Consider the following 14134-nt stretch of genomic DNA (forward strand, 5'->3'; position numbering starts at 1 on the left):
CAAAAGCGCCTCGCCCCCCTGCCTTTTGGCCCAGCCCTCCACAATATTTTCTGTTTCTTATGCGGCCCCATGGAAAAAATAATTGCCCACCCCTGCTCTAAACTAAACTAAATCTAACAGGTTGGTGCCTCTGCTCCCCTGCTAAAGGCAAATGGTAAGAAAGTCTGCTCACCGCATGGCATTTTTGAGCAGCTCCGGAAGGATGTAGTCAAGAGGCATGGGGATGAAAGGGAAGCGAGCGGCCACGTGCCCGTTGATCCGCACCCGAGGGGCATTCCCGTACTTGTGCTCGCACAGTCGCCTGAAGGAAACACGGAAACGGCATCAATGGAGAAGCAACACGCTCCAGACAGCTTTCTCTCCAACACACGCTTCCCTCCGCAGCCGAAGCCACCCGGTGTCCCTTGATTTTGCCAAACTGTGCTCATAATCCGGAAGTCAAAAACAATCTTGGGAAAACCCTACACGGGAGCCAAGCAGCAGGTCCCTTTCATAAGAGACTGTTGTCCGAATCTATGGCCACTTCTGCACGTGAAGAATAACGCACTTTCAATCCACTTTCACAACTGTTTGAAAGTGGATGCTGTTCTGCACAGTAATCTCCAGCTACAAAGCGCATTGAAAGTGGATTGAAAGTGCATTATTCCGCATGTGTGGAAGGGGACTATGAGCCCCACCTAAACCCAGACTTGTAGCTGCCCAGGAAAAAGAGAACTGTTGATCTGAGAAGTAGCACTTTGCCACACAAGCCGGAACTGAACTGCACCCATGTTGAGGATAACTCTTTCCCCCTGCTTTTCATTTGCATTCAATAATTTTTAAACTAAATATTGGGCTTGACGGTAAAAATAAAGATCGGGCCAATGTCGTGCCTTATTGTCATGCATCCAGTTGACTCGCCAACAAAGACAGCAGAAGCAAACGCAAACACAAACAAAACGTTACATAGTCACGGGGAATGCAGCCGAATGAAGAAGGTAGAACGACATGATACAGTGAGACAACAGGGAAGGAATAGACCGCTGCACACAACACACAACTGACAGAACAAGTTCATTTTGAAAAATCAAAAGCAACCAATACCTGGCGAAATCGACCCATTTCTCAATGATCTTCTTCGGGGACAGGCGGGTGCATATAATCCCGACGAAGTCGGGCTGCAGGAAGACATTAAATGGAAGAGTTCGGCCTGGGCCGCTGGGCTCAATTATTAGCATTAAACTTAAAACCTAGTTTTGTGGAAGCAGTGTAGGTAACCCTGTTAAGTGCTGTTAAACCCCACTGATTTTCAAGCGAAGAACTAAAGCACAATCCTTTACCTGGGAGTAAGCTTGGTTGCTGGCAATGGGGCTTGCTTCTGAGTAAACCCTCCTAGGGTCGTGATTCACCCGTTGGAAGAGTTGCACGGTTGCTTCAAAGCAAAGCCACCGACTACTACCAAGCTTACTCCTGAGTAACGCACACCTTGGAGCCACCTGTTTTTTCTAAACTAAAACCTCAGCATTCAGGTTAAATTGCCATGTTGGCACTTTGCGATAAATAAGTGGGTTTTGGGTTGCAATTTGGGCACTCGGTCTCGAAATGGTTCGCCATCACTGTTCTATTGTATTCCATTTTGCTTTTTAAATTCATGTACATATATATATTTTTACTCGACATATTTACATGTATAAAAACCGAAAGAAAACTGGCCAGCAGCTGAATTTAAAACACGTATAAAATCTACCCTGAAACGAATGCAAAGCAGAGCTATTCGCGAAGCAAATGAAACGGTACCTTGTCCTCGTGCAAAGCAAGGTGGTGAGTGGCCAGCATCCGGATCCCCAGGCGGGACGTGAGCGTCTTGTCCAGGAAAGAGCGAATCAGCTTCTCATCCTGGGATGGGGACAGTAACACCCACAAATTTCAGACTAAACCTCCTGCCTCCACACGCATAAGCATAAGCATTGATTGTCATTGTGCACGCACAACGAAAATTTACAGCAGCATTCCTCGATGCACACAATTCCAGACTCATACCCCATCCTCACTTTCCCCTTCCTCCACCCATCACTACACAGCCCCAAACACATCAACACGAAGCCCCGAGTTCAGCATAGCCACAGCTCTAGAGTAGAAGCTGCCTCTAAGCCTCTTTGTCCTAGTTTTGATACACCTGTATCGTCTGCCAGATGGTAGCAGTTCAAAAAGAGAGTGTGCTGGATGAGACGGATCTCTCAGAATATTTTGGGCTTTCTTTAGGCTTCGGGAATTATAGAGTTCTTCCAAGGAGGGGAGAGGGCAGCCGATAATCCTCTGTGCATTGGCAACTGTCTCCTAAGAGCATCGTTTCCGCTTTCCTTACAATTTCCTGGTTCTTTGTGGGATGTTTTAGCCGTTGGTGTGCCATGTGGCATGATTGGGACATAATTTTGTGCCCTTACCCTCTTAAGATTGAAGGCAGATAGACAAGGGTGTGCCCTGAACTTATGGCAAAGCTGAAGAAACTTCCCAGGAGTTCTAAGAATCCCCAATTTTCTCCTCCCCAAACCTTCCTAGCAGCTCAAGGCTCCTGCTTGGCCTCTTCCTTTCAAACCCACAGTGGGTCATGAGACACGTACCCCCAGGCTCCCTAAAGCAATGAATTCCCCTTCCCATGACAGGGTTGGGAAAGTCAAGGGTTAGAATACCTGTATGTGCTTGCGACATTCTCGCAAGCCCTCAGCCAAAAGCGTCACAATGTCTTTGTGGTCATCGAGGAGTTGCCGGACCAGTTTGCAATACTGTGCCTCTGACTCGTGGTCTGTGATCTGTCAGAGAAGTAAAGGGGGGGAGGAAGACAAAGGCAAAAAGGGAAAATAAGGATCCAAACAAAAGAAGAATTGGTTTTTATACCTGCTTTCCTCCACCTTTAAGGAGTCTCAAAGTTGTTTACAATTTTTCCTTCTCCACAGACACTTTTGTGAGGTCAGTGGCGCTGAGAGAGTTCTGAGGGAACTGTGACTAGCTCAAGATAACCCAGAAGGTTATCTCACAATACTAGAACCAGGGGGCATTCATTGAAAATGCTGGGGGGAAGAATAAGGACTAATAAAAGGAAACACTTCTTCACGCAACGTGTGATTGGTGTTTGGAATATGCTGCCACAGGAGGTGGTGATGGCCACTAACCTGGATAGCTTCAAAAGGGGCTTGGATAGTTTTATGGAGGAGAAGTCAATTTATTATTATTATTATTATTATTATTATTATTATTATTATTATTATTATTATTATTATTATTATTATTATTATTATTATTATTATTATTATTATTTATTGGGTTTAAGAATTTGTGGGATGTTTTAGCCGTTGGTGTGCCATGTGGCATAACTGGGGCTCAGGGCGGTGAACAGCATATAAATAGAGCACAATCAGGTTAAAATACAGTAAATATATGTTAATACGGCTCTAATAAAAATAAACCCTACCCCATTAAAATGCAGCAATATAAATTAACGTTAACTCAAGATGGCGTCTGCTATCAATTCCCTCCAAAAATCCAGAGGGGAAGGGTGGTAGGATCCACATGGTGTTATACAAAAGAAGAAGGAGGGAGGAGGGAGAGAGGGGATTTATGGCTACCAATCTTGATCCTCTTTGATCTGAGATGGCAAATGCCTTAACAGTCCAGGTGCTCGGGAGCAACAGCCGCAGAAGGCCATTGCTTTCACATCCTGCATGTGAGCTCCCAAAGGCGCCTGGTGGGCCACTGCGAGTAGCAGAGAGCTGGACTAGATGGACTCTGGTCTGATCCAGCTGGCTTGTTCTTATGTTCTAAGGCATCACGTAGGAGTGGAGAAACAAATCCAATTCACTAGACAAGAGTCTGCCGCTCACTTGGAGGAGTGGGGAATCAAACCCGGTTCTCCAGATTAGAGTCCACCTGCTCTTAACCACTACACCACGCTGTAGAAAATAAAAGCCTTCATCTCACCCACCTGTCCCTTCTCTGAACTTCACACACTGCTGGTCCCATGGACCAAGGTTAAGATTAATCTTTATTACAACCCAAGATCACACTGCCATGGGCCCAAGGGTAACTATAAGGCACCAATATATTGAGTAATAATATACAACACAATGGTAATGTCACCAATGACAATTCCCATTTACTCATAACCAATAAATTCAATACCATAATAATACCACGTGATTTTCAACATTCACAAAGTTTTGTCTAAGAAATAATAATAAATATCCAAAAGTCCTTCTCCTCTTTTGGATATTTATTATTATTTCTTGGACAAAACTTAGTATGGACATTGATAATTTCTTAAACAAAACTTTGTGAATTTTGAAAATCACGTTGTATTATTATGGTATTGAATTTATTGGTTATGAGTAAATGAGAATTGTCATTGGAGACATTACCATTGTGTTGTATATTATTACTCAATATATTGGTGTATTAGTGTGATTGCCATCGCCTGTGTGCGACACGTTCATTTGTTTGCATTTACGTACGTGGCACACTTCTCTTTCCCAAGGGTAACTACCCAAAGCTGGAAACATCATTGTAGCAATAGCAGTTGTCTGTTGTCATAGGCCAGCAGCTTAAAACATACATTAGGAGGTTTACAGAAACAGCACAGCAATTTGCTATTGTAACTGAATGCTCTGCTAAAATATAGCTGAAATATAGGACAGGACTTTTAAAGCATCTTGGATCTTTTGAGCTCCGTGACCAGGACACATACTTACGGGGGGAAATTCACTCAGTTTCTGGAAAGCTCGAATGTAAAGCTCATGCTGTAGAAATTAAGAGAGGACAGAAATTAGTAAAGCAGAAGCACAGATGACAAGTACATTCAGCTCCAAAGGACTGACTTCCTGGATCCTCTTGCTAGCATCTGGGAAGGCTGTGATGGTTTAAAAGCAAGAAGAAAAGGAAACTGAAACTCCGAACCAGTCTGGGGTTTTAAAAAAGCATGCTTGATATTTTCACAAAACTTTTCCAAAGTACTAAAAATACTCTATTTTTTAAAAAATAATTTTTATTTTGTCAAAAAAGATTACAGAAAAAGATAAGAAAGCTGACAGTAATAATGGTAAGGATATTTTTAAAATAATTAGAATGGATCTGTATTTATGATCTTATAAAACAAATTAACATTAGCTTACAACCTTAGTCGTTAATCATTAAGCAATCAAGTAATTTCTGTAGTAATGCACTGCTGACCCAGCAGCACCGTGGTAGAGCGTTGGCACACCAGCCCTCCTACGGCCTTCTGGTCGCACCGCACCCCCACTCCTCATCCCCCTATGAGTCACAGGTCATGAACTATCTGGCTCAGTCACCGAAGCCGTCCTAATAAAGGGACAATGGTCTTGCCCCCAGGTGAGGATTAGGCCCAGACGCTTACGCTCCTCTCCGCACGTAGCAGCCAGGTGAGATCATGCATCACATGATGATCTCCCGCCTTCCTCGACTCTCCCGCTCCGCCCTTCTACACTTCATGAGAATCATCATAATAAGGTGCCAGGAACCAGCATGCGGGAGACTTCGCTAGGAACACGGACTCCTCCGCGCCTGCTGGCGATCTCCACCAGATGAAACCTCGCTGCCTTGCCTCTTCCTTAGCTGCACGACCCTGCGGGGATGACTACAAGCTGGTGTCGTAAAACCGGGAATCCTCGAACCTCCACCCTGCTCACCGCCGCCTGGGAAAGGGTCATGGGTAATGTAAGTCCGCTGGATCGGCGCGATCCAGGGACCACACCGCTGTATCGCCTGTCCTCTGGATCGGCGCATCCAGAGACTCGCGTCCTAGGACACTTCTCGTCCGGGACGGAACACCGGTGAGTATGGGAGCTTGCAAAAGCAGGGCTTATGACAAGCACGCTTAATCCAACTGAAAGCGCATTTAAACGCAGGGTCCCTCAGAAGAGAAGGAGCTGCGCGAAATTGGTTGAGATTGAAGCTCAATGTCCATGGTACCCAGAGGGGACATTGAATCTTAAGGATTGGGAAAACATCGGGCGACTTCTTCGCGACAGAGCCTTTGCGCGCCGATGTCACTGCTACTGACGATGGAGACAATGTTATGTCGCCATCAGCCTGCAGACCTATGGCTCCCTTGCTGTAGGCAGCTCTCCTTCGATCTTTCAACCTTCAATTTCAACCCCGAATTTTCTATCCGCTAAATTGGACTTCGTCCTCCTTCTGCCCCTTGCTCCTCCGCCCATTTCAAATTCTCCCATGCTCAGTCAGCCTCCCCTTGTTCGCCTTCATTTTCCCAGTTACCCATTCGCCGCTTAATGGCGCTGGTTTTCAAAATCCGCAGAGCCGTGATAGCCACGATCTGCAAAGGAAAGAAAACCCTGGACGGAAGACGATGCCGATATTCTCGCATTGTGCCCCGTCCCATTTCACAGATAACCGGTGGGATGGCATTGTTCGCCGGGCGTCGAAAAGTACCGCCTCTTTAAGCTATAACATCCTCACTTCGAGCTCAAGAAAGCGAGCGCGGACGTAAAGAGCCACTAGCCCCTAACGGAGAGGCATGTACAGAGGCAATCATGCAGGAATCACCTAATGGTTCCGGACGACTGGAAGACCACCTTCGCGATGCTCCTGAGCCCTGCATCAATTTGTGATCTGGGGAAAGCGAAGTTCCGCCAGCAGTGCTTCAACAGGGCAGCCACCTCTGGCGGCGCTTCTACAATGCCAAGCAGCTTTACGGCTTCGATGCCTTCACCAACCCCAACGATCAGATTGTCCTGCCTGAGGCCACCCTTTACGATGCGCCTCTGAGTGCTCTTTACAAGCGCTTATCAAGGTTCCCAATGCCGCCAGCCAACCCAGAGTTTCTCCACCATCCGCAAAACCCCAAGAGCCCTATGCCGAAGTTTGTGAACAGGCTCCAGGAAGCTCTCAAAAGGCAGGTTGACAACGGAGGAGGCCCAGGGCTAACTCCTGCTGCGCCGCCAAAGAGAACGCCTCCGCTGAGTGCCGCAAAGCAGTCACAGGCTTAGGTAGGAACCCTGAACTGGCCGACATGCTCAAAGCTTGCCAGGACATCGGTCTTTCGCCCATCAAGCCAGCCTTCTAGCTGCAGCCCTCCGCTGCCCTGAGCTCGTAGACGAGTGTTTCAATTGCAACAAGCCAGGACACCTCCGGCAGTGACTGTAGACTGCTCAAGCGGGGGCCTACAGCAGTCAACGGGAGGGGGGGCCCCAGAGGGCTTAAGACCCCAGGGAGTGTCTAAGACCGGTGCTCCCAAAGCCTGCTGGGAAGGCCCAAGCACTCCGGCATCTCCCCAGCCCGGAACCAAGGCCCGCGACCTCAAACCCTTCCCCGAGCTCCCATCGCAGATCTTCGCTGCTCCAGCTCAGTATAGTGATCCCATCCCCACGGAGACCATTAGGCTGGTCTTGCCAAAAGCTTCCGCCGCTGAACAGGGGTTGTTCATCATCCCAGGGGTCATCGACTCCATGCACCAGGGAGCCATCCACATCCAGGTATGGGACAAACATCCCGCAGAAACTGCCAAGTTCATCTGGACACCCTGCCTCTATGCTCTCACCGAAGCCCAATCTAAGTTCAGCTAATCTAAATCTCGCTCGCCCCCTTCCCCACGCCTATACGCCCTGCTCTGCTAGCCCCTTCTATTTCCAAAGTCACCATGCCTTCAGTGCCACAGAGTGGCACGCATTTCAAAATCTCTGCAGAGTCCACAATCACTGAACTACAAGCAGCTGTAAGGATCAAATCAGATCTCGTAGCCTCTGAGCCTGTGCAAAGCCCTAAGCTCAAAGCTCCCAGTGGCAGCAAAATCGCCAGTACCTCAGAGAGAGCAGGATCGCAGCCTGCAAAGGAACCGCCTTGCAAGATCCAGAGAGCAAGATCTCAAATCAGAGTTGCAATCCTCCTCATTACTTTATGCTCGCTCTGTATGCCTATATATGCTCTGTATGTCTTACCCCTTTCAAGAGACCCCTAAAATTTTCCTTCATCAGAGGGATTTGTCCATTGCTTCTAAGCTATGCTCTTATGCTTCACTAAAGTCCTCTCTCCTTTTGATTATGTGTGCCAATGCCTTGAAAGGCTTCACCCATTACAGCACCAACCTTAAACAGGACGCAGCTCGTGCATGCTCCCTAGGAGGCCGATGGGACCTGCTTCAGGCCGCCTCCATCTTAGTTTAAACCTCAAAACTCTTCTTCAAACCTTTCCTTGAGAACCTTTTTCCTTCGGGCTCCATCTGAGCCTACACTGCCACATTGGCGCATGCCAGTTTACATATGAAGCCAAAATCATTTTCATGCTCCCACATTCTCTCTCGCTGAGCTCCCTGGCTAGTCACAGTGCCAAGGTCTCAGCCACACTCTATCTTACACAGCCTCCGCTGTGAAGGTAGGAAGCAGCTCAACCGCCAAAGTCCCTTTACAGGAGGGGAAGGTAGAGCTGACTTCCAAACCCTTCCCCCCTGCCTTTCTGCACACCCTCCTCTTTCTAATGGGCTGGACGCGACCCCACCTCTAGATCTAGGATCTGATAAAGGGTTTTGCAAACCCCTCTCAATTTGCTCGTGTGATCAAAGGTCAAGCCGAGGCACTGTGTTCTGTGCATGTTCTCTACGTCTTTCCTGTGGGTGTGATATTACGGGATGACTATAATTGTTATTTTTTTATGTTGCTTTGCAGTAACCCCACACTTTAGACGGTGATTGGGATTGTTTTACAAACAAACATCCGACCTGGATGTGACCTCTCCCTTCTCCTAAGCCTTCGGCAATTCTCTGCCTTGTGTCTCTTAACACCTTGAATGTTGCAAGTGATCGCTGTCGAGATGGGCCAACTGCACCCAAGGAAAGCTTGGCCAAACAAACGAAAAGAAAGGGGAGTGGGTTCCCCCCCTATCTATCTAATCCAATCAAGGTCTCATCCAGCAGATCATATCCAAAGTACTATTCTTCTCTTAAACTAACTCAGCCAGCGACAAACCCCCCTGGGAAAAGCCGCTGCTTGTCTTTTCTCTCCCACACAGATTTCCAACCCGGGATGGGGCCAACTCAATTCCTGGGACAAGGAAAGCCGCCCTATTGAGAGGGCAGCAATACTGCCCCCAGCCTGGGCCGAGACAGGAGGATCTCTCTGGAGCAAGCACACCTATTCTTCCACAAGGATCGCAGTCACTCGCTGGGGCCACCCTGGGGAACGGCAGCCTGGGCCAGCTGTGGCTCAGAGGTTGATGCCGCCGCGGTTGCTGCTCTTCATCTACAATCGCTATTCTCTCCCTCTCGGCCGCCCCTGGCTGAAGCTTGGAGTTGCAGCCAGGGACATTCCTGATAGATTAACCCTTGGAACTCTCCGCTGTTTTCAGCCGCTTGAATGATGTTGGAACATGCCTTCTCTCACAGCTCTGCTCGTGAGAGTCACTGGACTAGCAATGCTAAAGACTATCAGTAGCTCTCCCTACACCCTTGAGAAATCCATGGACTCTAACGCCATTGTTCCGTAGCTTTGGTGGTCAAACAGCAAGAGCCACACATTGAACAATTATGCAGCCATCGGCTGCCTCCCGCCCTTATATTCCTCTAGCTTATGTATTGTTTATCAATGTTCATTATCTTCATGTATATGATGGTTGAATACTGTGACCCAACTGACTGTTGAAATTGTTGCATGCCTTGAATTTTAGAAATTACACTATTTGCTATTTGTTGCGCCCCGCCTATCCGCCTGCCGGGACTCTCTGCTGTCAGCCACCATCGCCCTGCCCCGCTCCACCCATCGAATTTGCCGCCGCTCCTCCTCTCCCCTTTGAATCCCTGCTGGAGCCGACATGGCGGCCCCTCCAGCGGAATTTGTCTCCCTCAAGAGTTTCCCTGGTGGGAGTCCCTGACTCGGCCTCCTACAACGCTTAAGACTATTGGCCGGCTGGCCTGTGCCCTGGCGGTCTATCAATTCCACCTCCACCGCCTGGATGCCCTGGCCTCCGAAAGCAGCAGGAACTTCGCCGTTTAATTCTAGATAATCGTGTCGCTTATTGATTACTTGCTATTACTGCATCACCAAGGTTGTGAAAATGTACATAACATGTGTTGCTTCAATCTCTCTTGATAATTCCCAGTTGATTCATATGAAAAGCGTGGAGTTGCAAAGAAGTTGTATCCAATCTGAAATATGACGTGTTGCCCCATTGGTGGTCAGTCCTCTGGGGCTGGCTACCGGGGGGATGGTTAAGTGCTATTGTACAGCTCTGCATTGGTTTGATTGTATGCCTCGTCGTCGGATCTTGTTTTATTCAATGTGTATCTAATATTGCCTGTAACGCGTAAGAAGCCCCTCGATTTCCCCTACCTCGCACCAAGTTCTAATGTTACACAAGCAGCTCGGCCAGCTTGACCAACGGGCGGAGGGGACAAGCCGTCCCTTTAAATCGCCCTAGCATTTCGCCTTCCTTCTAAAATGTAAAAGGAGGAGATGTAGTAATGCACTGCGGACCCAGCAGCACCGGTAGAGCTGCTGGCACACCAGCGCCCGCTCTGGTCTACCGGGCACTCCCCACTCTCTTCATCCCCCTCTGCGAGTCACAGGTCATGAACTATCTGGCTCAGTCACCGAGCGTCCCGGACAAAGGGGTGAGGATTAGGCCCAGACGCTTACGCTCCTCTCCGCACGTAGCAGCCAGGTGAGATCATGCATCACATGATGATCTCCCGCTCTCCCGGACTCTCCCGTTCCACCCTTCTACACGCCCCCATGAGAATCATAATAAAAGGTGCCAGGAACCAGCATGCGGGAGACTCGCTAGGAACACGGACCTCCGCGCTCCCGCTGCTGGCGATCTCCACCAGATGAAACCTCCGCGTCTCGCCTCTTCCTTAGCGACGACCCTGCGGGGATGACTACAATTTCTTACGACATTCTCACTAATTACATTTGAAAAGGAATTAATAGTCAGATACATGTAATTTTTTGTACATATAACCAGTGTTATAATGGTTAAAGAAGTCCTTACTCTAATCAGAATATTAAAATGATATTTGTACTCAATTTGAGATCATCCATTAATTTACGTATATATAAAAAAGGAGTATGCATTATTCTTACGTATGTTAACTGAGGCATCATCTATCACCACGAATATGCCTAACTAGGTCTTTCCGTTATATAATACTTAATGTAGGACTCCCTTTTATCTCTGAATTCATGAAAGTACTAAAAGTACTCTACAGAGCTATCTCTGTAATTCTTACAGGTCAACTTTACAGGTTTGTTGTGAAGCATCATCATCTCGGCTGGGAGTTAAAAGGCCAACTTCCCAAAGGCCAACCAGCAACAGCCTGCCTGCCTGCCTGCCTGCCTGCCTGCCTCCCTCCCATTCTTAATTGTTACACAACAGCAGTAGGATCCAGCGTATTAACAGGAATTTGGAGAAGGCTCCTGGGTTCTAGTTCCTATTTAGGGGACAACGGGGCCAGCAGTGAAACCAACAGGTTTGCTTTATGTGAAGAAGACCAGTTCTTCTTTATGAAAAACAGCACAGCCAACTGCAGAAACACACTGAATGTTTCAGGCGGGCAGCTGCGCAGTTTGCAGTAAACAAGCAAGATCTGAGTCCAGCAGAATCTTGAATACCAACATCATTTCCACAGTATAAGGTTCAGAGAGTCCAAACTCCCCTTGTATAGAACACCGCTGTTGTGTCTCAGAGTCCCCCTGACTATTCATTGCACCTGTTCAACACAGTGGTGGGATCCAAAAATTTTAGTAACAGGTTCCCATGGTGGTGGGATTCAAACTGTGGCATAGTGCCAATGGGGCTGGGCGGGGCATTCCGTGGCGTGGCCAGGCATTCCGGGGGCGGGACATTCCTGGGCGGGGCTGTGGTAAGGACGCAGCCGCTGCGCCGGTCCTTGGGCGGGAAACAAATGCACGCAGGTGCAGGCTGCCACGCACGCCGGTGCACCTCCTGCTAGACTGCTTCAAGTTCTGCGCGCTGCTGCTGAGAGAAGGGGCGTAACTAAGGCAAAAATCACGTGGCAAAATCACCAATTAGTAACCCCCTCTCGGCACACACAAATAATTAGTAACCTGCTCTCGGGAACCTGTGAGAACCTGCTGGATCCCACCTCTGGTTCAACACCACCCCGAGATTATTGGTCATCTTTTTGGCTGCCTCCCTCCCTCCAGCCCACGTCATACGTACCACACAGAGGATGGTAGGGTTGCAGCCCATAATGAAGGGGAGACTCCGAAAACCTTTGATGCGATGTGCTATGCGGACAGGTAGCTCATGATGCAGGTAACGGGCACTTTTCTGCCACAAAGTATAAGAGGTTGACAGTTAATTGCAAATTTTTAACAGGATTCACCATAGTGGAGCGCTCAATTATGCTGTTTTATCTAGGTATTTCATTAACTCTGGTGAGTTTTTTTTAATTTGATATTTAATTTATATACCGCCTTCCCCAGGAGGACTCAGGGCAGTGCACAACATAGTAGACAATCAATAACATGACAATACAAGGCGATAAAACTAGAATTTATCCCGGTTAATTGCACATCCTTGGAAGTTAAGAAGAGGGGAGGGGACTGGATTCTGCTCTCCAGTTCTGAGGGTCGTTGGAGGACAGATGTGTTGGGCTAGATCAGGGGTCTGCAACCTGTGGCTCTCCAGATGTTCGTGGACTACAATTCCCATCAGCCCCTGCCAGCATGCCATGCTAGCAGGGGGTGATGGGAATTGTAGTCCATGAACATCTGGAGAGCCACAGGTTGCAGACCCCTGGGCTAGATCAAGAAAGAGGGGGTTCACTCATTTTTTATTCCCAGATAATTGCCAGAATCTCACTAAGCTAGGCTTACAGAACCACTGAAAGTGGGTTGAAAGTGCATTATTCTGCATGCGCGGAAGGGGCCTCAGTTCTGTGGAAATGGCACAATGCTAAAAACAAAGTCCAATAGTTAAGGGAAAGGGGTGTGACGGAACAGCAAGATCCCAGGCTCAATCTGGAGCCTTAACCAATTGAGGACACCAGTTGAGCCTCACACCTACCAGCAGGTGGCTTCCATCCTGAGACCGCCCCGAATACAGCATTGTGGTGGGCGTCAACCTCACAGAGGGCTGGGGAGATAAGAAAGAGAAAGAGTCACTCAGCACTTCCAGAGGACCCCCCAAAGAACAAAAAAAGAGAACTCTGATAGCCCCAAGAACCCCTAGGTACCCTTAGGAGCAGCAGTGGCATAGGAGGTTAAGAGCTCGTGTATCTAATCTGGAGGAACCGGGTTTGATTCCCGGCTCTGCCGCCAGAGCTGGGGAGGCTTATCTGGGGAATTCAGATTAGCCTGTACACTCCCACACACACCAGCTGGGTGACCTTGGGCTAGTCACAGCTTCTCGGAGCTCTCTCAGCCCCACCTACCTCACAGGGTGTTTGTTGTGAGGGGGGAAGGGCAAGGAGATTGTAAGCCCCTTTGAGTCTCCTTACAGGAGAGAAAGGTCTTCTTCCCCCATTGTGTCTACAATAGCAACTTAGAGGCAGGTCACAATTGTACAAGGCCAGCTTTCCACTGCCCCATATTTCTCTCCTGTGTTCCTAGCCCACTCATCAATACTGTAGTGCGCCTGTTGGAATTGGGGACCAGGGCGGAGGGAGAAGAAAACGGCTCAGCAGGATTTCCAGCGGTAAAAAAGGGGTTTCACTGGCCCACGCAACTCCCCCCTCGCACCTGGGGAGAACTAAATACCACACAGGATAAAGAAACATGGAGTGTTTACTCTTGCTAACAGGAACTACTTGCCACTAGACAAACAAGGCCGGGATCAGAATGTTTTCTACGACGGCCAGGGTGCAGTCAGACAAGTCCCGCCTTCTAGAATCTGTGAGACTTTCACTTTCACACCTCATGCCAACAGGGGGAAAATTTCAACCCCGCATTAGAAACCGGTCTTTGTAGAAAAAGTTAATTAAAAACAAGCAGGTGGCACATTGATATACGGAAGGATGACAAAACAGCATCGCTCGCTGAGTCCTGGCATAATCACGAATAAACATTTATTTAATTAACCGGTATTTTCCCTAGGGTAGGCTCCAGACAGCCTGAACGCGATTAGGCCTCCGTTCTCCCGACTATAACGACGTGGACAGTGTCTCCAGGGCTGG

General features: G+C 48.3%; 2 protein-coding genes across 5 annotated transcripts in view; both read right to left on the minus strand.

Moving 5' to 3' along the window:
• Positions 1–14134, minus strand: part of PRSS8 (serine protease 8) — a 155047-nt gene that overhangs the window by 71011 nt on the left and 69902 nt on the right. The window lies entirely within an intron of this gene.
• Positions 1–14134, minus strand: part of BCKDK (branched chain keto acid dehydrogenase kinase) — a 105369-nt gene that overhangs the window by 5311 nt on the left and 85924 nt on the right. For all 3 annotated transcript variants that reach the window (XM_048517028.1, XM_048517030.1, XM_048517029.1), the window contains exons 5-11: positions 13027–13095; positions 12178–12288; positions 4722–4769; positions 2670–2789; positions 1777–1875; positions 1084–1157; positions 173–301 (exon numbers count right to left, since the gene is read on the minus strand). In XM_048517028.1, the coding sequence (XP_048372985.1) occupies positions 173–301; positions 1084–1157; positions 1777–1875; positions 2670–2789; positions 4722–4769; positions 12178–12288; positions 13027–13095 (650 nt within the window). The remainder of the gene's footprint in view (positions 1–172; positions 302–1083; positions 1158–1776; positions 1876–2669; positions 2790–4721; positions 4770–12177; positions 12289–13026; positions 13096–14134) is intronic.

The sequence above is a fragment of the Sphaerodactylus townsendi genome, linkage group LG15 (assembly GCF_021028975.2).
Source record: "Sphaerodactylus townsendi isolate TG3544 linkage group LG15, MPM_Stown_v2.3, whole genome shotgun sequence".
Classification (NCBI taxonomy): Eukaryota; Metazoa; Chordata; class Lepidosauria; order Squamata; family Sphaerodactylidae; genus Sphaerodactylus; species Sphaerodactylus townsendi.